This window comes from Camelus dromedarius, chromosome 23, assembly GCF_036321535.1.
Source record: "Camelus dromedarius isolate mCamDro1 chromosome 23, mCamDro1.pat, whole genome shotgun sequence".
In the NCBI taxonomy this organism is placed as follows: Eukaryota; Metazoa; Chordata; class Mammalia; order Artiodactyla; family Camelidae; genus Camelus; species Camelus dromedarius.
The window spans coordinates 16025619-16049339 of NC_087458.1; the positions used below are offsets into that span (position 1 = coordinate 16025619).

Genomic DNA, 23721 nt, shown 5'->3' on the forward strand with positions numbered 1-23721 from the left:
TCCTTCCTGAGACCTGGTTATTCACTTCCTCCTCACGTTCCATGAGGTGACCCCCAGTTCTTAAACCCATGTTCTCTTTTTTAAAGAATAGACTACTTTGCTAAAGCTAGATTGAAGAGGGTTTCTATTACTTTCAACCCAAAGTAACTTGACTAAAATACTCCCTAAGGGAATATGTCTTCGTGTTTAGCAGTCTTCTCATCTATAACCCGGGGGGTACTGAGTCTACCCTCAGGCACTTAATCCCTGGAGACACCGCGAGGCCCTCAGTCAACTCCCTGTGCGCGGTTCTCTCTGTGCCCACGGCTCCACTGGCCATCTCTGCTGCCTCTGTCCACTTTTCCTAAGACGTCCTCTTCTCCTTGGCAGCCTTTACACTGGGACAGTGGGTCCCAAGTGCCACCTCTTCCGTTTTGTTTTGACATAAACACAATTCCCTTTGAGAATTTTTTTTTGTAAAAAATTCCCATTTAGGCAGTTAGGAAAAACAGAGCCGGAGAGTGGATTTTTTAAAATACACAGGAGGAGAACAACACATAAAATGAGATGTTACGCATTCCAAGGTCCTCATGTTGTTTAAGAGGAGGAGAGTGATACAGATGGATAGACTTTAAGTCTGAATGCTAAAAATGTCAGGGGGACCACAAAACAGCAACAGAATATATGACTTAAGTCCCTGACTTTGTTCATCGTTAAGTCAGAACAGTAGGGAGTTTCTACAGCTGCCTGTGATGAGTATCTCTCGCCTTAGAGCTGCCAGCCTGAAACAGCAGACAGTGAGCTTCAGTGACGGTCCCGCAGGTGGCTGACTTTTAACACAGGTTCAATTTGCAGATGTGCAGGTCTCTTATGTGACTTAAGGACATGTATTAGAAGAGTTGGAGTTTACAGTAAGATTTTGGGGAAACTTCAAGTACTCTGACCCTGCAATCCCCAACCCCTCTTTCTCTTTCTTATGAGATGGTCCTGCCTGGCTTGAAAACTCTAGGATGACCGCATCGGAGGCAGATAATTTGCAAAAGGGTTCCAGTTCTCTCTGTGCCCCACACCTACCACTTCTCATTGCCTCTAGATCCTTAACAATACTCACTCTCAGCATAGCCAGGGGTCAAGTTGCAAAGTCAAATCCAAAATGCTTAAACAGCAAGCAAATGGCAATATTTTGCTAATTTATATTGGTAAAACCCCAGGAAACAAGTGCTAGAATAAAATCTGAGGATGTTGGTCCAGTGAGGGAGCAATGTAATTTTAGCGTGAGCTGAATGCTTTGATGTGTTGATTCAGTACGGGTGTGAACAGCTGGGACTTGTGTACTCAGTAGGATGACTGAAACCTGAACTCAATCATGACCACTGATGACAGAACTAGAGACATAGGTTTTCCTTGATTTAATGTAGAAGTAATGCAAAGACAGGGTGGTAAGAATGTTGGAATGAATTTCTCACGTGTAACCTGCTCATTCATGTCCTAATTATGTCCCCTGGGAGGACTAGAGGCTGTTCTTTACCAAGAAATACAACAGTGAAAAGGGGATCACCATCCTTGGAAAGTGTTTTGATGGCCGACCTCTGTAGTGCAGGGATGGAGTGGGGAGACGTTCCACTGGAATATACTCCTTGATTTCTGTACGGATGTAGGGATGTCCAAGATGTCAAAAGCCAAACAGAAGCACTCGATTGACCAGAGGCAATGTGAATATGGTAACCATAACAAGCAGCAAGAACCAAGTGATCATCTGAACGAACTGACCCACAGAGATCTTAGGCGGGAGCAACTGATGATGGGTCTTTAAGTCAGGAATAGATGGGCAGATCATTAAGGTTCTACTTGATTGATATTACCAACACAACCCTAAGTATAGTTAAAAAAAAAAAAAAAAGAAGGAGGAGGAGGAGGGGAAGGGGAAGTGGAAGGGGAAGGAGCAGGAGAAGGAGAAAAGAAAACAAACAAACCCCGGATTGTGTCAGCAGGGGAGCCATAGCCCCTCCTCTCATTCTGAGATCTGAGTCAGTTCACAGATCCTGAACCCCTTGAAGGAGGGAGAAGCTGGGTAGCCTTGCGGATGGGCAATTTGGCCAAATTATTAGCAGTTTCAAGATCAGTCTTTCTGCATGCTATTCTATAGTGCAGAAAGAACTCATTCTGAGACAGAAGACACAGTTAAATCAAATTATAACTGATGCAGTATACAAATTTGAACAATATTGATTCTCTCCCATAATCCAGATCATTCATTCACAAGTGTCCCCACATCAAGCAGGTATTAGCATTCACTGCCAATATACATCATTTGAAATTTCACATGCAGGGGAACAAAGGGAGTTTTCCACAGGCTCTTCTTCAGAAAATCCAATTTTCTTCTCTCTTTTCATACGGCCATGTGTTTTCTCTTGTTCCACAATGCGTCAGAGGACAACACCAAGTTCAAATAATGTAAGTAACAAGGAAGTAGATTTTACCTCGGTCTAAGCTCTATCATTAGAGTTTCATAAAAGGTATAGGCTATTTAGAGACAGTAAGCTTCTGCTTAACAAGTTTTTTGTTTGTTTGCTTGTTTGTTTTTGAAGAATTATACATTTACTTGATAAGGTTGCCAAGAAAGGATATGGTGTGGCTTACAATACACCCACATGGTGGAGCCTCTACCTGCCTCTCCAAACCCTTCTCAGCTCCTTCCACTCCAGTCACACTGGTCTTATTGCTCTTCCTAAAATGTGACAAACCCACTGTCTTCTCTGGGCCTGACTATCCGATGCCTGGAATGTTCTTCCTCCAAAATTTCTCATGGATATTCCCTCCTATCAGCATGTCTCTGCACGAGTGTTATCGCCACAGATAGTGCTCTTCTGATCACTCCACGTATACAGTGTGCTCTCCAGCCCCTAAACACACACACATACACACCTCTTTCCACTTAATTTGCTTAATGTTCTGCACAGAATTTATTCATGTCTGAGTTCATAAATTTTGTGTTTACTGGCTTATTTCCTGTCTTCTCCATTACAGTATAAGCTCCAACATGAAAGGAATCTTGCCCTTTTAAATCACTGCTATGTCCTTATACCTAAAAGTTTCTGGTATCATAATAGATGCTGGAAGAAAATGTTTGTAGAATGAGCAAATTTCTTTAATAACCAGTTGTTTGTTCTCAGAACTGAATCTTGGCAAACTTGGAGAGTAGACGATTTGATTTGCTGGTTTTAACATCCTATGCCCAATCTGGTCGAAAATGAACTCCCCCCATCGAGTTCCAGGTATTAGTCTATCCCAAGAACCAGCTTTATAAATCAGATAATTGTTGCATGATGGTTCTTGCATGGGCACTGAAAACACTTTGTCAGTGTCTAAATACCTCTTTCTAATGTGTGAGTGCTTGAAATTGTACTTTTAAAGATTCATTTTTTTGTATGCTCAAAGGATTTTAGTCTTAAAGTCCTCTAATAAATTGATGAATTGGAGGCTACAGAGATACCTGGGTTAGTTGTTAGATCTTAAATTTAAATAAAAATACCCTTCTAATAGGAAATCATCATACCTTGTCTAGGAAAATTTTGGAAAGGGACAAAAGTTTTCGGAGGGTAGATGGGAAAGAACTGACTCAGTTCTGGATAGGGTGGCCTGGCACTTCTCTATCAAGGCCAGCTCATAGAGAATGATATAATATAATCTTATACTAAGATGTAAATGAGAGATTAAGCAAATTTGTGGCCTGTTGCCCTATGTAGAAGCAATTGAAATTTTAGATGAAATTGGACAGATGGTTAACATACATTTTGAGGGGCAGGGGGGTCCTGCCTTGTATCACTGAAATCATGTTTTGGAATTTTACTGTCAATCTCTGTTGTAAAAAAAGGTGTGAGTGTTGTTTTGTAATAAAATGAATGCTTGGCAGATAGCAGGTGTTTAAATTTTGACATTCATTTAGATGAATGAATGGACAGTGATAACTGGAATGAGCGAAGTTGACTTAAATGTTGCTTCAGAGAAAGAGATGATTAAATCCAGTTCCAAGATTCAGGAAAAGCCTTTTTTGAGGCAGGTAGAGACCTATGGAAGGGGAAATAATCCAAGGAAGATCATTCCAGCTAGGGAAAGGCACAGGGGCTGGAGAATCTTTATTTTTAAAAAGTGCCAGGTTGAGTCTGAAAAGGGACAGGTTTAAGAATGAGTTTCAAGCAGACAGAACAGCAAGAGTAAGGGCTCAGAGGTAGGACTGAGTGCAGGTGGGTAGGGCTGGGAGGGATTTGTTGGAAATGAGGCCAGAAAGGAAGATTTGGGAGATGCCCTAACATCAAAGCCTATCATTTTGAGGCAGCGGAACCCAAAGCATTGGTTAAGTCGTTTGCCAAGGATGCACAGAACAGCGTTGCAAAAGAGGATTTCGCACTGGGTTTCCAGTGTTGTTTCCACTATACCATGTACTTAGGTAATAGCTAGACCAGGAAAGTCTTGAATGTCCGAAAGATGAAATTTTGGGTAGGAGTTTTAGTCAATAGTAGCTCAATGTCCACTTCAAAGTCTTGTAGAACTTGATGCTGGATCTCCTAAGCTCTAAGTGACTTAAAAATTTTGGCCTCAGGGGGTGGGTAGGAAGGGACAGACTGGGATTTCAAAATGTAGAATAGATAAACAAGATTATACTGTATAGCACAGGGAAATATATACAAGATCTTGTGGTAGCTCACAGCGAAAAAAAATGTGACAATGAATTATATGTATGTTCATATATAACTGAAAAATTGTGCTCTACACTGGAATTTGACACAACACTGTAAAATGACTAACTCAATTAAAAAAAATGTAAAAAAAAAAAAAAGATAAAAAAAATTTTGGCCTCAACAGAAAAATGTAGAGCACCTCCTTCCTCTCTACGATTCGGCAACACGCGAGATAATTCACTGCTTTGTAAGGTCCATACCGACCACGTGGGACTCACCTTCTCCAACACTGGAGTCCGTTAAAATGCCGCGCCATCCAGTAAGTTCAGGGGGCGGTGCGCCCCTGACCACACCCTCTGCTGCGGAAGCCTCGCCCACAGCAACTTCTCCCCTCCTTTACTCTGGTGCGTCGTGACGTAAGACGTGGGTCACGCAATATTGGCAACTGGGCCCGGAAGCAAAAGGCCGAGGGGCGGAGAAGAAGGCGGAAAGGAGGGCCCGCGTCCGGGTCGGCCGGCAGGGGGCGGGGCGGGGCGGGGCGGGGCCGGGCATGGTAACGGCTCGGAAGCCGAGGGGGCTGGGCCGGAGGGAGGCGGAGGGACCGGTGTCGGCCGCCGCTGGCGCTGCCGCCGCTGCTTCAGTCTGTTCCCTGTGGCCCACGCGGGCCCCGTCGCGGCCATGATGATCCACGGCTTCCAGAGCAGCCACCAGGACTTCTCCTTCGGGCCCTGGAAGCTGACGGCGTCCAAGACCCACATCATGAAGTCAGCGGATGTGGAGAAGTGAGGCTCCGGGGCTGGGATCGGGCGCGGGCGCGGGCCGGGGAGCTGGGCCTGGGCGGGAGGCAGGGCGAGCTCCGCGCAGCCCCAGCCCTTCTGGGACTGAGGCTGGGTCCCTCCGGACCGGACCTTTGAATGACAACACCAGGGAATATTCCTGTTACCACCGCCTGTCCTTCGGTTCGGGTTCTTCAGGAACAGCCTTCGTGAAATTGTCACTCCGCCTGGGTTTGAGCAGAGCGTGACTCTTCCTGTGAACTTTGCCCTCCCGTTGGGTCTCTACCTGCCCCAACCTGCGCCACCTTTAGACTCTTTCTTTCTGGATGTCTCTGACCTGTGGGGTTTTTTGGGGGGGGGGGGTAATAACGGTGATGATATAAAGGCTTGGTTTTTAGCATGTCTGGTGCTGTGCCAGGCATTTGAGATGCAGAAGACGAAAGATAGCCTCAAGAATTCAGTCTTCTGAGAGAGACAGACAATTACAATATTGTGTGAATTGATAGACGTGTATGTGCAGGGTTATTTGAGATTGTTTAGGGGAACAAGGCGTCCGGGAAATTGGGATGACTGAACTGGATCTTGATAAAGTCGGTAGGATGGGGTGGTAGTGGGGACATGTGTAAAGCCGGAAGGCCAGGGAGAGTGACAGCTGTGATGCGTTTGTGATGCCTGAACTGAATCTTGACAAAGTTTTAGGGGGAGGGGGTCAGGGGGTACGTGTCAAGCTGGGAGGTCAGAGAGAGTGGGTGGGAGCCTTGGAGAACTGTTTCTGTGTGATTGGAGCGTGAGGTATCAGAGGGGGAGTATTATAGTGATGATAAGCAAGTCAGGTAGGCCCCTGGGGAGTGGAGATACCACTGAGAGAACTTTTATGCTAGGCCAAGGAATTTTGAATTTTACATGACTGCCACAGGGTGTCATTTTATAGAAAGGAGCGACATTATAAGATGTACACTCAGAAAGATTTCTCTGGGGATGATTTGGAGAATGGATTGGAGGGCTGCAGGACTGGATAAGGAGGAGGAAGGAAAAAGGAGGAATCTATACTATTGGCAGTATTTCTGACTTCGGCTATTGTATGGAAAGCATTGCGGTTGGATAAGGTGGGGAACCCAGGAGGAGGAGCAGACTGGGAGCAGGTGTTGGATAGAGGATGAGTTTAGTTTGTTGAAATATGAGTTGTATCTGGGTTATAAACTGGAGATTTGGATATATCTAACTTGGACCTTAAAAAAGGTAACTTGTCTGTGGATTTACATTTGGGAACCTTCAGTTTATAGTTGATACGTGGAACCTTGGGAGTTAATTAAGATCATCTAGAAGTTATCCAGAAGAAAAGGGAAAGGTCATGAGATGGAACCCTAGGATGCACTGGTATTTTAAGATTTAGGCAGAGGTTAGTGACCAAGGAAGAGAGGAGAGTCATGAAAGGATGATGAACTTCCTAATTTAAAAATCAAAAAAGTGACATTCTTGCAGAGTCACTAAAAATTAAGAAAATACAGAAAGGGGAAAAAATTCCCTTTATTTCACCACAGATTGAGGAGTTATTCAGTTTTCCTCTCCTTATAACTTTCTCTGTTACATATTGCACTGTATATAATTGTACTGTATATAAAATAGTCAGCTTCAAATTGTGGTTACCTGTACAATTTACTTGCAGACTCTCCAGGAGGTGTTAGATGCATGGAGAGGTTTAAAGGAATCAAATTCCAGATCTTCAGTCTCTTTATTATTTCTAAAATAGATCTACCTGAGTGTACTTAGTCCTCCTTTCTTATGACGAAAGAAAGGCTTATCCTCCCCCATCCTAAATTTTTCCATGATACCTTGCCCTAAGGTATTTTGTTTTATTGTGTTAAGAACACTTAACATGAGCTCTACCCTCCTAACAAGGTTGTAAGTGTACAATACATTATTACTGACTGTAGGTAAAGAGTTGTGCAGTAGATTTCTAGAGCTTATCTTGTTTGACTGAAACTTTATGTCTGTTGATTAATAACTCATTTCTTGCTTCCCTTTAGCACCATTTCACTCTTTGATTCTATTAATTTGACTATTTTGGATATGTCATATAGGCGAAATCATGTGGTATCTGTCTTTCTGTGACTGGTTTATTTAACTTAGGATAATGTCCTAAAGGTTCATCTGTATTGTCACATACTGCAGAATTTCCTTCTTTTTTAAGGCTGCATAGTATTCCATCATATGTATAAACCACGTTTTCTTTATCCATTTATCTGTTTATGGACATTTGCATGGTAGTGTCAATCTTTCGATTTTAATATTTTTTATTTCCTAATAACAAAAAATAAATGTAAATTTATAATGAAATTTAAAGTTATTAGATATCATCCTAAAGATGTGCAACTTAAAATGTTAGATCACTGATATGTGCACATATACATAAACACACAGGTGTAATAAACATAGAGTGTGTCTGTTTTTTTTCTTTACTGTTGTATCATAAGCATTTTTCTACATTATTATATCCTCCCTTTAAACATTTTTAATGATTCATAATATTTCATACAGATATACTATAGTTTACATAACCATTTATTTCCTTATAATTAGACATTCAGAGTATTTCTTTTTCACTATTAAAAATAAGATGATTATGAGTATTAATGTGTATAGTTGTGTTTTTTTCCTGCATTGGAGATTTTTTCTTTTTTCTTTTTAATTTTTTTTCAGAGGGGAAGATAGGAGATTATTTCTTTATTACAGATTTCCCAAAGCTGATACTTTGAGTCAAAGAATATAAATTTGATTAAAGTCTTGGTACTTCGTTCTTAATTTTTGCCCCAGGGTGAAATGTAAATTGATGCAATCAAAATCCTGGTGAGCACGTGCTGGTTTCCCTCATCAGTGTGGGTGCTTCTGCTTTCTTTATCACCACCTTTTTAAACGTGCAACAAGTTAAGAATTTTACTGGAAATTGTGTTTACCTAGAAGAAACAGGATCTTCAACTACTATCTTTTCTTCATGGCTATAATTAATATAATTGTTGTGTTAGAACAAAAATTTCACCAGGATAGGAAGCTTATGGAAACATGGGCTTATGGTGCTTTAAGTCCTCTTCTGGGCCGTCATAATGGAATTGGAATTCATCTTTATTCTTGAAAGTTGTGTGGCTTTGATGACCCAAGAATGAAATAGATGTTTCTAATAAGAATCAATATATTTTTCCATTTAAAGCTTAAATATTTTAATTGGTTTATGCAGGTTTTTTTGCTTGTTTTTAATATATGTACAAGGCTAGATGGGTGTGTCTGATTGGAAATACATTTAAAGCAATTGGAAAGAGGATAACTGTGGTCCTGGGATACGCATAGATCCTTTGTTAGCTTTATATAAGAATATATTCTTTAATAAAGTATTTTACCTTACCTAACAAGTATAGCTATGTAGCTGTTCAAAAATCTAGAAATCTTAGAAAAGAAAAAGGAAAAGAAAGCCTTTGAATCTGCTTCAGTAGCTATCATAGATCAGTTGCACTAGAATCCTGTACTTTGTTCAGACTCCCGTAGAACTTCACTCAAAGCATATTTAAACTTTTGACTCTTTGTCTATTTTATGATTATAACTATACTGGAAATGTAAGGAAGGAAAAAGGTTCCCTACAGTCTCTTTGCCCTAGTAAATGAATTATTATTGTTTTTCATGTTCTCTGTTTACTCATTATGCAATTTTAAGAAATGTGATTGTTTGCTTTTCCAGCCTATGTTAGATTAGAAGTCAAATAAAATGGGATGAGGGTGTGTCTAGAGCAGCTGGAGATAAAGATACTCAATTGAACTTGAAGACATTGTCTGACAAGATTGTTAAATGTAATGATCTCTGATCATCAAGAAAAGGTAAAATAGCACTTTGTATTTTCTGTGTAAGAACACAGAGAAGTCTGTAATACATTTTGAAAGTTTTCCAGTCAATAAAATAAAAAAAAAATGGTACGTAAGTTAACTGGAAAGTCACTTCCATGGAACTTCTGTGTTAATTATGCTTTCAGGTTGCAAGGAATGGAGACCCTCCCAGCTTGCCTCAAGGTGTGAGAATTTAATAGTACATGAGGACATAATTAAATGCAGGAATTAGCTCAGAAAATGAACAGCAGTTCTTGTGGCCCCAACTACTATAGAAGTCTCTACTCTTAGAGACTTATTTCTTAGTCTTATTTCTCAGTCTCTGCTTTGCTCTGTCTGCTTCTCTGCTGTTACTTAAAATTTTCACTCTCTCTTCCTTTTTACCTCATGGCTCTATGTCATGCCATGTCTCTTGGTCTGTGCTTCATTTAACTGTCATTCAGACTTATGAAAAGAGAGATCAGAGTAAGTTTAATTGGCCATTATTCAATTTGGCATGATTGTATTGGGCAGAGTTCTCAGGCTAAAATTCAGGGGCTCCTGCCAACACGTAGATAATTGCCTTTGGTTGAGAAGCTGAACTTTCATCTCTAAATTGAAAGTCCTGGTCATAACTGAGGGGATAGGGTCATAAGGCATGGCAACCTGTGCGAGGAGCTACTTTTTTTGAAGTAACTAGCAGCCACTTTAAAATCGTCATACCAAGGGTTATAAGAGAGAATGGATGATGAAAGCATTTATAAACTTTACAAATCTATCATGTTATTAAAACATTTATTAGTTAACTCATTTAGGAGTAGGAGGTATTCTGTGGGGATCAAAAGGAAACAAAAGTGCCAACCAACAGTGATGTAAAATAATCCTGCTAACTTTTGGTTCTGCATAGGTTAGCTGATGAATTGCATATGCCATCTCTCCCTGAAATGATGTTTGGAGACAACGTTTTAAGGATCCAGCATGGTTCTGGCTTTGGGATTGAGTTCAATGCTACAGATGCATTAAGATGTGTGAACAACTACCAAGGAATGCTTAAAGTAGCCTGTGCTGAAGAGTGGCAGGAAAGCAGGTGAGAATCTAAGCAGTTAAAGGTTAAACAAAAAAGAAAAGAGTTGAACAGATATTCAGTTGTGACATGTGTGTTTTATTAGAATGAAGGACTGATATTATTATTAAACTTGATGGTTGGATCATTCTAGAGTTCGTTTTTCTCATCCATAAAATAGAGATTAGTTACCCCACTCTTGAATACTTCTTCAATTAAACTGAATTACAATTGAGTTGAGCTATGTAGTGCTTACTTTTTTGAGCTTTCAGTGTTCTTTAGTGAAGAGGCATTACACTGTGTACTTTAATGTTCCTGTTTTTGAAGAAAAATGTTTACTTGCGATTTGCATTGAAAATTTGAGAAGCATTGAAATTAAGAAAAATGTGTTTTCTTTTATAATCAGATCAGCAGTTATTTACTTTGTGCCTAGTATGTAGTAGATTCTTTGAAAAAAGTGTAAGCCTTTAAACCATGTCCTCAGGCACTGTACAGACTAGTTGGAGAGACTACATTAGTATATGACAAATTAAATAACAATAAATGTCCAAAAAAACTAATAAAGATCTTGTATAAGTGAATTATGACAAGCATATGTCTTTAGTAGGATATTTTATATTATTTGTAGAATGTCATTTGGTGTGTTACATGTATACAGATGATCTGTATTCTGCATCACTGAACCTGATCCTTCTCATTTTGGTATTTGAGGACGGAGGGTGAACACTCCAAGGAGGTTATTAAACCGTATGATTGGACCTATACAACAGATTACAAGGGAACATTACTTGGAGAATCACTTAAGTTAAAGGTAAATCTTATTTTTTGTTTTTATGAGTCATTAATGGTCTTGGACAGTCTGAGAGTGAGAACTTTCTAGCAATGGGTTGTTTTTTCCGGCTGCTTTCATGCTGCGTACTTTGTGTTGTGGGAGGCTTCAGAACCTAATGTGAAGGGATCTTGCCTGTTGATTATCAGCACAAAATAAAGGAAGGCCGTAGTGGAACAATTTTTATTAAAAATGTGATTGGGAGCAATGGCAGACTGCCTTAATGTTATCATTATCACTGTCAAGAAGCATTAATATTTATATCTGGTTTTGGTGTAATATGTTAGGTGATTTAGACAGAACCGGCTAGCTAGTAGCTTACAATTTTACAGATAAAGATAATGTGGGCAGGTAGGACTTCTGGTCAGACAACTTAGGTTTTTGTCTCGCCTGCGCTATGTGTGAACCTGGTATGACTTTAAGCAAGTTACTTAATCTGTCTGATTCTGTTTTATCAGTAAGTTGGATAAACAGAAATATCTACCTCACAGCAGAGTTTTGGTATGAGATAATCTATAGGAAAGCTGTTAATAAAATCTGAAGCTCTGTGTTAATGTTCAGTTGTGTCTGTGTAAATCCTGCTTAGCTAGAGATTCACTTCATGGTAATGACACTAGGAAGGGGAGTTGATAGTTCTTATATGTGGAGCCATGGACGCGGCAGAGAACAGACAGAAGTCCCTCCATTACAGTCTAGTGCAGGAGGAAGGTTATTGCAGTCTGTTAGTACTTCATAGATTAATTTCTCTTTTCACTCCTGATTGAAAAACTTTGCAGAGTGTGTAGGCCATCTGATATTTCATTGTAAGGAGTGAGGAAGTGGGAGCTTGTTTTAACCCTGTGCAGTAATGCTGATGGCTTACCTTGTGGGCTGACTTACAGAAAGCCTCCTGGAGGCTAGGAAGTAGCATTAGCTGTGACCAAGGAGCAGGATCCACAGCAGGAGAGGCGGGGACTGTGAGAGTAGTAGGAGGTGACAGGCGTGTGCTCAGTACTCTTTATTGACACTTCAGCCTGTTGTGTAACTTGTTCTGAGGTGTTGCTGACAAATGTTAACGTGATAAACCACTCACTAGTGGTGAGGAGCTCAGGCTTTGGTGGACCTGTGTTCAAATTCCAGCACCATCACCTAACAGCTTGGAAAAGCAATTTAATCTTTGTTAAGCCTTGTTTCTCACTTTGGTAAACTTGGGATAAGATCAGCTGAGATGGTAAATAAAATTATATGTGTTAAGTGTTTAGAGTACAGTGTCAACACAAGAGGATCTCAATATATGGCAGCTGCCTTTATTATGATAATATCATATCCCTAATACCAAGGGGACTAAGTTAATATTATTGAAATACCAAGAATAAAAGTTGTCATATTGTTTAAGTAGTATTTACTCTTCCTTTATGGTCTAAACAGAGTTGATGAATATGTTCCTTCATTGCCTTAAAAAAATGGAGTGACCATTTTCCAGGCAAAATTGTTAGGATTTTGTTGCTTAATCCTCAAAATAACCTTGTAGGATAGGCATTATTATTATCATTTTGTAGATGAAGAAATGGGTTCAAGATCATAAAGTATGCATCTCTTAGTGACATAACACCAATGCTATAGTTTATTGTTAACCACATTTGTTACACGTGGAAGATCAATTTCATAAGAAATTTTTCACATTTACCTTTTTTCCCCCGATACTTAAGGGTTTTTTTGAACTATAATATTACTTGGGATTGAAAATTATTTAATCCTTCAGTTCTTCCTCAAAACACTATTCAGAAGCCCTGGTATGTATAGGGTGTGTATGCCTGTGAAGGAAAATGTATTTTATATGTACAGTAAGAATATCAGAGAATGAGGCCTTTCCTTTGTCCTTAAATTCTTGCTTTTTGGTTGCTGGGGGCTGGTGTGTGTGTGTGTGTGTGTGTGTGTGTGTGTAATGTTTTCTTAATCTTCTCAATCGTTTAACCTATTACTCTGAGTTGTAGCATGGTGTAAGAGAAAAGAGCCAGTCACAGAGTTGTAGTGACCTGGCTGGATTCATACCCAGCCTTGCCATTTATCGTCTGGGCCGCCATAGGCACTTCTCATAAGATTATAGTATAAGAATGTTACAAGAAAACAGGTTAAATGCCTAATACGTACCTGGGCAATAGTAACCTATCAGCATTTGGCTGTTTTCTTCCTTCCTATTATATAAATAAATTGACTCTATAGGAGAATAGAAGTGGAAGACTGTCTCTCCTATTTTTCTGCTTTTTAGGAATAAAACATGCTTAGTGTCCATGCATTTAGAAAAGCTTTTTTTTTAAAGCACGCTGGAACATTTGCACAACACATTCAGTGTGATTCAGTGTCTTAAGCTTTCTTTTTTCCTTTTTTTTTTCCATTGTGATAAAAAACCCCACATAACTCCTTTTTAGGGCTGAGTAATATTCCATTGCCTGTATATACCACATTTTGTTTTTCCGTTCATTTGTCAATGAGCATTTGGGTTGCTTCTATCTCTTGGCTGTGCTGCAGTGAACACAGGTGTACAAATATCTCTTCAAAATTCTGCTTTCAGTTCTTTTGGGTATATACTCAGAAGGGGAATTGCTGGATCATATGAAAAATTTATTTTGAATTCTTTGAGGAACCTCCATACTGTTTTTCACAGTGCTGCACCATTTTACATTCCCATCAACAGTGTATAAGAGGTTTTGATTTGCGTTTCCCTAATGATCAGTGATGTTGAGCATCTTTTCATATGCTTATTGGCCATTTGCATATCATCTTTAATATTTTGAGCCTTTAAAAGTAAATTTAGGGGGGAAATATGCTGACATAAACACTGGAAATGAAATGAATGGAGTTTGTAAGATGACAGGCAAAAAGAACTACGTGTAAGTACTGTATGCTAGTTGATAGTTGTTTTTCACAAGTACAGGTTAATAATTCTGATACTGTTCCAATTTTGCAAGATGAAAAAGCTTTAGAGATCTGACCACAGTGTGAATATAGTTAACACTACTGAACTGTACACTTAAAAAGTTTAAGATGGTAGATTTCTTGTTATGTATTTTTTTTGCCAGCAATTAAAAAAAAAAGTTAAATATGGTTACCATATAACCCAGCAATAACACTCCTAAGTATATATATATATATACACCTAAAAACTTATACATGAATGTTGATAGCTACATTATTTGTAATAGTTAAAATGTGGAAGCCACTCAAATGTTCATTGGTGGATAAACGTAACAGGTATCTAGATAGTGGAATATTATTTAGTCTTGAAAAAGGAGCGAAGCACCAATATATGCTACAACCTTGGAAACATTATGCTAAGTGAAAGAAGCCGGACAAAAAAGGTGCATGAATATGATTCCAGAATGATTTGCAGAACAGGCAAATCTATAGAACTAGAAATTAGGATACTGGCTTCCAGGCGCAAGGGGAAGGGAGGGTGGAGAGTGACTGCTAATGGGTATGGTGGTTTCTTTTTGAGTTTAGATAATGGTGATGACTGTACAGTCTTGTGAATATACTAAAAACCACTAAATTGTACACTTTAAAAAGTGAATTATATAGTATGGGAGTTGTATCTCCATTTTTTTTTTAAAGAAAGAAGTAATTATAAAACACAGCAATTTCACTTTATGTTCCTAATAGGATGTGTATGCCCACACACACACTCTGTTTTCAGTAATTTTTTAAAAGGAAATGTGACATAGGATTCTTAGCATTTGTTGTTAATTAACTTTATATGATAAATTTAAAAATATTTATATCAGGTAGTTTCCTTATGATAAGCCTCCATATGATATGAGGATAGTTCCATTTGAAAGATGTGACCAAGACTCCTTTTCCTTGTAAGGTATCAAGAATATTTGTATTGCTCCATGTATTTTTTAAGCCTTTTAAAAATTGTGAAATAACTTCGAAAAGTTGGTAAAACATGAAGGTACAGTTTAATGAATTGTGAAATGTAACCACCCGGGAAGAAAAATAGAACATTGCAAGCACCCCCCAGCAGGAGCTTTCCTGATCATAATGCTTCTAAGAAAATATTCCCTAGTACCTTTTGAAATTTTCAACCTTAGCTTTTATTTCCTTGAAACTAGTGCGTGTTGTTGTTTTACAGCTTGGGCCTCATATTTTCAATACTGTCTTTTATTGTCTTGTTATTTCTGTTGGTTCTGGTTTATGGTGTCTAGGCTCCTAATATGCCTTCTTATTTTCCTTTGAACCCCAGGATGATGCTGGTTTCCTGCAGAGAGGATTTTTGTGTATTTTTGAGAGGCACTTGAGGACATTCATAGTCAGGGGCATAGGTCTGCAAACTTCTTCTGTACAGGACCAGATAGTAAATGTTGCAGGCTTTGAGGACCATAGTGTTTATGTTGTAGTTATTCATCTGTGCTGTTGTAGCTGAAAGCAGACACAGACTATATGCATACGAATGGGCACAGCTGTGTTTCAGTAAAATTTTATTTATGGACATGGCAATTTAAGTTTCATGTGATTTTTGTGTGTCATAAAATATTATTTGAAAAATTTCCCCCCAATCATTTGAGAAATATAAAAACGATTCTCAGCTTTAAGTTCATACAAAAATAGGTGGGGCCACATTTGGCCTGGAAGTCTTAGTTTGCTAACCTCCAGTCTGGAACCAGATTTGTGGTTTAGTAGGCCTCTAATATAAGAAGGTGTGAAACTGGTGAAGTACTTTAGAGTGTCATCCCCAAATTGAGAGTGGGACAGGGAATTCTCCAAGGTCTTTGCCCTTAGTGAACACTGAGCAGTGGTGGCAGCAAAAGCTAGCAGAGCCCAGCCTCTCGTTCGCACCAGCCCTTGGCTGATGCTTCAAGGCCAAAGCCAGCCAACTGTAGGCTCACTTTCACTTTTCTGGGCTCCAGTCCTCTTCCAGATCGCAGTCCAGTCATTCTTCAGTGCCTTAGCTATATGATGCTTTTAAGAAGTTTTTGTTTTTCCATCCAGCATTTAAAAATTGTCTTCAGCAGGAGGGTTTGTCCAGGTTACTAATTTTGACAATGATGGAAGCTAAAAGTTTTCAGTGTGTCTTAAGTTTAACTGTTTTTTTTTTTTTTTGCTTTTATGTTTGTTTTTTCCCCTTTTCAGATGCTCTAGTTCAGGGAGGAGATAAGTGGAGTTGAGGAAGAGAGATGGATGAGAAATATAAACTTTATACATAATTATCCTTGTAAATGAAAAAGATAGTATACAGATGAGCTAAATATAATGAATTTTCCTAATCCATGTGTTATCTAATTATTTTTTCTTTTTCTTTCAAACATTTTATAAGAACAAGTAAATGGCAAAACTGATAGATTCATGTTCACCAGCCACCTGCTGAAGGCACATACGACATATTAGTGAAGTAGCCATTTACTAATGAGAAAATCATGTAATGATTAATTTTTTGGAAGTCAGGTGTGTCTATAAGGAGGATCTTTCAAATGTGTTCCTTTGAACTAAAACTAAATAAAAAATAAGGAATTCAGAAGCTGTGTTTATTTAGTACTATCGGAAGTTTTATGCCCTTAGGCAATCCTAGAGGCACCAACTTTGGTCTTAAACAGATCACAAACATGCCAGTGATGTGGGGGGCTGGCTATATGCTGCCCTAACCCTACCCCTCACCTTCCTTCCCCTCCCAGTGGCAGCTTCACTTGTGGTCTCACGTCTGCTCCAAGTACATGTTGGAATACAGTTGCCGAGGGCTAAAGTGTTATCTAAAATGTAGGTGAAAGTGCAGGAACTATGGACATTTTTTTTTACCTCTTGGGAATCATATACAAGCTGCTAGTTTCTTTCATAGCAGCCACCCACCCTCCTCCCAAATCACTCAATACTCTCTTAGACCATTTTCCCACAAAATCTGTGTAATCTCTTGAACATCCAATTATCATATTCTTCTAATTCTTGCCCAGTTTTCTCAAACTACTCTCCATGTCTTAATTCTTTCCCTGAGTCAAACACATGATCTAATCACAGCTACTAAGTGAAGTGTAATAATGGCTACCATTTACTGAACACTCATGGTTTAACAAGCATTGTTGTTTATTTATGATACAACTATGTTAAAGAATAGAAAAGCTGAACATTTTGTAGTGAAATTGGATATAGTAAAGAATGATATCACAAATCATACTTTCACATTACCACTAGGAGACATTTGCATTTAGTGAGCTACTGATGTGACCAACCTTGAGACTGTTGCTGCTTTTGTTGGGTTATGTAAATATGTGTCTGGGAGCTGCAAAGTAATACATTGAAAAATTGCCAGTATCCTCTAAAGCCCTTAGGAATGCTAGGAGTTTCCCCTCAAAATTTCTCTAAAAGTTCTTATTTACATCATTATTTAAAACACTTTATTTTATTTGTTAGGTTGGGGAATCAAAAATATATAATGTCATTCTAATGGGAAAATTTTTTTAAGTTCCAAATGAATGTCCTAAAAGATTTTTTACAGCATGAAACTGCTTTTTGTAAATATGTATTTTTATTGAAGTACAGTCAGTTTACAATGTGTCAATTTCTGGGGTACAGCATAATGTTTCAGTCATATGTGCACATACATATATTCGTTTTCATATTCTTTTTCACCATAAGTTCCTGCAAGATATTAAGTATAGATCCCTGTGCTATACAGTATAAACTTGTTGTTTATCTATTTTATATATAGTAGTTAGTATCTGCAAATCTCAAACTCCCAGTTTATTCCTTTCCACCCCCTTCCACCTCCCCACCCCCTTTAACCACAAGTTTATTTTCTATGTCTGTGAGTCTGTTTCTGTTTTATAAATAAGCTCTTGTTTTGTTTTGTTTTGTTTTAAGATTCCACATATAAATGATATCATACAATGTTTTTCTTTGTCTTTCTGGCTTACTTCATTTAGAATGGCAATCTTCAGGCCCATCCATGTTGCTGCAAAATGGCATTATTTTTATGGCTGAGTAGTACTCCATATAAATATACCACATCTTCCTTTTGCAGTCATCTGTTGATGGACATTCAGGTTGTTTCCATGTCTTGGCCATTGTAAATAGTGCTGCTATGAACATTGGGGTGCATGTATCTTTTTGAATTAAGGTTTCCTCTGGATATAAGCCCAGGAGTGGGATTGCTGGATCATATGGTAAGTCTGTTTTCAGTCTTTTGAGGAATCTCCATACTGTTTTACATAACAGCTGCACCAAACTACATTCCCATCAACAGTGTAGGAGGGGTCCCTTTTCTCCACACCCTCTCCAGCATTTATTGTTTCTGGGCTTTTTAATGATGGCCGTTCTGACTGGTGTGAGGTGATAACCTCATTGTAGTTTTGATTTGCATTTCAGCATGAAACTGCTTTGAACTTCTGTGATAGTAATAATTAATTACATTGACTAATTTTCAGATGGTTAATTTTCTCATGGTGACAATAGAGTACTTGATTTTAATGTGGTCTATTTAATGATTTTAACATGAAAGATGTTGAATTTTGACTTTGTGTTTTGTAAAGCTATAGTATCAGCCATCTTAGGTTTTTCGGGGACAAGGCATATATTTCAACTTTCTTGTCTGCTGATGACACCTAGATTTAGAACCCTGTGCTCTGACTATGCAGAAAAGGCTGGTAGGAAAACTGCTTTCCTACTTTTCTAGCTCCTTAAATTTTTTTTTTTTTAATGTGCCCCTTCTTAAATTTTTTCTTTCAGGTTGTACCTACGACAGATCATATAGATACAGAGAAACTGAAAGCCAGAGAACAGATTAAGTTTTTTGAAGAAGTTCTCCTGTTTGAGGATGAACTTCACGATCATGGAGTTTCAAGTCTAAGTGTGAAAATTGTGAGTATGAAGTTAAATTAACTTCTTTCTTCCATTCTTACCACTGGTCAGGAATATAAGACTGACTTCGAATCCCACTTCTTGTCATAATGCCATGTAAAGTTTCACTTGGGTGTAGAATACATCTTATTAACATCCATTATAAAATTCACAAAGTCTTAGTATACTGTTAAGACTTCAGTTTAGCAAAGCATTTTTTTTTCTTCATAGACCTGTTTGGCTACTTTGTTGGTTTTCTGTTTATTATTTAATCTGAATGAAAATTATGCTTTAATTTTCACATTCTGAATTAAAAATGATATTGAAAGGATCTGCAGGCAGCACAGGGGATATCACTTTAAAAAGTGGCCCATGTGTCAGATTTCAGTGTTCCATTAAACAGAACTTCAGTCTCCAGCACAGAAGTGGGAAACAAATGAAAGTGTTAATTCCCTTCTTGTTTTGTATTCCTTTCCACCAGCAGAGGACAAACTACTTCCAGTGGAACCTGCTTAAAAAGGAAAATAAATAGACTCCTAGCAGTCTAATGTTATTTGTTTACTGTTAGGTTATAATTGGGTTTCCTTCACTTTCCAGAAAAACTTCAACTGAAACTTTTTATTAAATGCCTTATCCTTCAGCTAAAGTATCACCTCCTTTGCAATGCCTACCACAGCTCCCTGAGGCAGAGTCAAATATCCCTTTTCCGTACCCCTCTGAGTACTTTTTTTTAACCCCTGAATGATAGCACTTATCATTAGGACTATCAAAGATAAGGGCCCCACATCAGACCTTGTCCTTGCTGCATAATGAGTATGGAAATTGTGATTTAAATAATAATAAACAATGAAAACTGTAAGTCAAAATCAGCAATAAATTTGTTTTAAAGCCAGTTTTTTTTGTAGAATCATAGAATTTTGGAATTGTAATGAATTTTTACCGAATCATTTATTCTAGCCTCTGTTTTACAGATGAGGCCCCAGAAGTTAGTTTCTCTAAGTTGTGACACTAGCAACAAAGGTTTCTTTGCACCATCTGATATATGTCACTATTCTAGCATTAGATGCTTAACTTATTCCCTTGTTCACCTATAACTTTCCCCAAATTTATCTTTTGTGACTTAGATTTGTTCATCCTCCAGCTCATCCAGTCATGTACCTTTCTGCTTGTCTACCTACCTATGGAACTGACTGTGCTGACTGTTCATTATGAGTTTGCATATCTGGGGGTGCATTTGTATCCAAGTGGGGGGATATTCTGTGATGTATACAAGTGGGTAGGTATGTGGGAACACATGTTTTTGTGGTTGAGGAAGTTGGAGAGGGTATGCGCATAAATGTATTGTGTGTGTACCAGAATAAACAGTGAGTCTTAAACTGAAGGGTAACATCATTTAAAAATGTTCTTCCTTCTTACCTAGTGTAACTTTTTAAAAGTTTTGTGATAGGATTCCATTTTAAGAATGCCTGGAAGCATTTCATTAGAATAGTGAATTTCCAGGTTGATTTCTTTCTAAGACTGTAACAGATGTTGCTGTAAATAAAATAAATGCCATAATTTCTGGTTTAGAGGCAATGGGGTGTGGACAAATGAAGTTCTCTTCTATAGAAGCAAAGACTAGCCTGGTAAAAATGGATGTAGGTGAGAAACCAGAAATGTGATGCCTGGGAAGCAAAGGGAGTAGGACTTTCCAAGAAGGATGGCATGAAGGTCAGTATCATGCTGAAAAGAGATCTTATAAGCTTAGAATGGGGCGATGTCCATGAGAGTAAGAAAATTGTTTGTTGGTTTTAGCAACTAGGATATTATTTACCTTGGCACAGTGTAAGTTACCTGCATAGGGTGTAAATGTAAGATGTGGAGGTGGAGACGGAAAGTGTAGACATCAACCAAACTTTCCTAAAGCTTCCTGGTATAGGAGAAGAAACAGATGTGACTGAGAACATGGGGTTGACAGAGGTGTGTGTGTGTGTTTTGTTTTTTTAAATATGGGGAAGACTTTAGCATGTTTACGTACTCACAAGGAGTCACTTACAGAGAAAGGGGTGAAAATGGATGGAGTGAAGTTTCTGCAGGTGAGTACGGGAGAAAGAGGAAGACTTTGAGCCTTTGCTGTATGTGAGACTGATTGGAAAAACTCCAGTCTTCTGTGTTTCTCCTTTGCTTTCACACTACTATCACACAACACTTCTGATACCGGATGTGTATGATGTTTTCCCCACACAAGCAATTCTGCGATAGCAGCTAAATGTCCCACAGTTTAACCCAGTTCTGATATTATATACCTGGAAGTAGCGTCGGATCCCACAGATGAAGGGTTCAGTCCCCTGAGACTGCCCTCCCCACTTCAGATGGCAATCACACACAGTAGGTCCCCAGATTCCCCAGAATCTCTGTCTGACTCGGCTGCAAATTGGAGGTTCCTCCTTAGATTTGATTATGTGCTAGAAAAGGTTGTAGAACTCAGGGAAACACTTATGTTTTCCAGTTTATTAAAGGATATAATAAAGGATACAGATGGAGAGAGATATAGGGTGAAGTCTGGGAGGGTCCTAAGCCCAGGAGCTTCTGTCCCCATGGAGTTGGGGTGCATTATCCTTCCAGTATGTGGGTGTGTACACCAGCCTGGAGACTCTCCGAATCCCATGCTGTTGGGATGTTATAGAGGCTTCCTTACATAGACATGATCAATAATTAACTCCATTTCCAGCCCTTCTCCTTTCTCTGGAGAATTGGAGTGGGACTAGAAATTCCAAGCGTATAATCATGGCTTAGTCTTTTTGGGAGCCATCCAGGAGCCCACCCAGAGTGGCCTCATTAGAACAAAAGATGCTCCTAGTGCTCTTACCACTTAGGAATTTATAAGGGTTTCAGACGTCCTGTGTCAGGAACAAGGGGCAGAGAGACTAGTATAAAATTTTCTGTTATCTCACAGACACCATGCTAGATAATTATCTGTATTATCTCACTTAATCCTCACAAAAATTCTATGCAGTGAATATTTTCATATCCTTATTCTCAGAGATCGTAAGTCACTTGCCCAAGATCAGTCATCCAGTGGATCAGTTTGTCTTTCTGCTCTTGTTCATAGGAATCTTCTAGGATCTAGATAGATAATGAGTAGAAGGATTAGCCTAGACAGGAGAAAGAGATGCCGCTTCTATGGTGACAGGAGGAAAGGGGAACAGGATGTAGGTAAGTCTGCCTTTATGCTGGTGATTCCCAAACCTGGAATTTTATCAGAGTGACTCAGATGCATTAGAGATTTAGTTGTCTTTAACACTACAGGACAATATATTGTACATTTGCTGTGTATTTGTTGACTAGGAAGATGGACAGACAGATGTGGAAGTGGAGGGAATAGGTCGGAAAAGGCTTTTTAGAGGAGGTGGTCCTTGATCTGAGTTTTAGGTGTGTAAATTTTCCAGCCTGATGATAGAACACAGTGACATTGATGTATTTTCTAAGCTGGTCATTTGTGAATGTTGCTAATTGCTTCAGGCTGTCCTACTACTGGCTACTACCAGAGAATGAAGTATCAAGGTCATTTCCAAAGTTGTTGCTAAGTACTTTCCATTTAAAACTCACTTAAGGAGGTTGTTTAATTGGCCTTTTCCATAGAGCTTTTCCTGAATTAAAGTCTACATTTTCCCCAGTTGCTTTCAAATAAAATGTAAACCATTATTTTTAGTTTAGCAAGCTTTCCAAGGACCTTCTTTAAAAAAGTATGTATTTTTAAGAGCTATCTTATTTCTTTTTATTATTGCTGACAGTTTGATTAGGAGTATGGAATATGCTTTTATTTGGTATCTAATCCTTGGCCCGAAAATTGCTAAAAAACTTCTTGTTTTAGAATTGCAAAACTAATTGCTTATGAATGTTTGCTTTTTCAGTTTCCATAATAACTATGAAACACTCTGAAAAGAAACGCTATTGAAATGTGGAAGATGCTTATATAAACAAAGTAATATACTTTAGATTATTGATATGGTAGGATGGAGCCATTTAGGTTGCTCTTAATTTATTTAACTTTTTCAAGTTTTGAAGTGCTTTTTCCACCTTTAATTTTTCATTCTAAACCTAGATACCTTTTATTAAAAAATATTCATAATTTCCCTTTGTGTGATTGGCATTGCCTATGTCTAATTAGAAGATATTTAATTTTTCTTTTGTGTTTCAGAAATTAATTTTTCTTTTGTGTTTCTAAATTAGCTCCTCTCAGCAATGTTTGTTTTTAGGTTAGGATTTTGTGTCTTAACCTTCTGTCCTTTTTAGGACTTACAGCTTGTAGGACTGTGCTCTAACAGAAATCTAAAGGGAAGCTAGTTTTGCGTTAATATTAGTTTTTAACTTTCAAGGAAAATTAATTTCCAATCTACCAAATACTTGCAGTGCTGTGATGTTCTGTTGCAGCTAGTAGTTAATTCCATCCTAAGTAGAGTCAGTAGTGAATGTTGTCCACCTTCTGCTCCCATGTATTGCTTAGAGTCCACGTATACTGGGCAGGGCCATATCTTTCATCTCTACGTGTAAAGAATTCTACAATACCTGTGCAGAGGGAGCTTTTGTTGGACATGTAGTCCCATAGGATTGTCATATTTTGCAGACACAGGGCCCAAGAGATTGTTTCTTTACATCCCCTGTTTTTGTAGATGAAAGAAGAGACTTTGGATAGTTAGATAACTTGCTCTAAGTTGGTGGTTCTCAACCTTATCAGGCCCATTGCTTCATTTTTTTTTTAAC

The 23721-nt window shown here is 38.4% G+C and overlaps 1 protein-coding gene across 2 annotated transcripts in view; it reads left to right on the top strand.

Moving 5' to 3' along the window:
* Nucleotides 1-5231: 5231 nt before the first annotated feature.
* Nucleotides 5232-23721, top strand: part of TIPRL (TOR signaling pathway regulator) — a 28415-nt gene continuing 9925 nt past the window's right edge. For both annotated transcript variants that reach the window (XM_010984465.3, XM_031435827.2), the window contains exons 1-4: nt 5232-5440; nt 10191-10370; nt 11058-11157; nt 18868-18999. In XM_010984465.3, the coding sequence (XP_010982767.1) occupies nt 5337-5440; nt 10191-10370; nt 11058-11157; nt 18868-18999 (516 nt within the window). In that variant the 5' untranslated portion in view covers nt 5232-5336. The remainder of the gene's footprint in view (nt 5441-10190; nt 10371-11057; nt 11158-18867; nt 19000-23721) is intronic.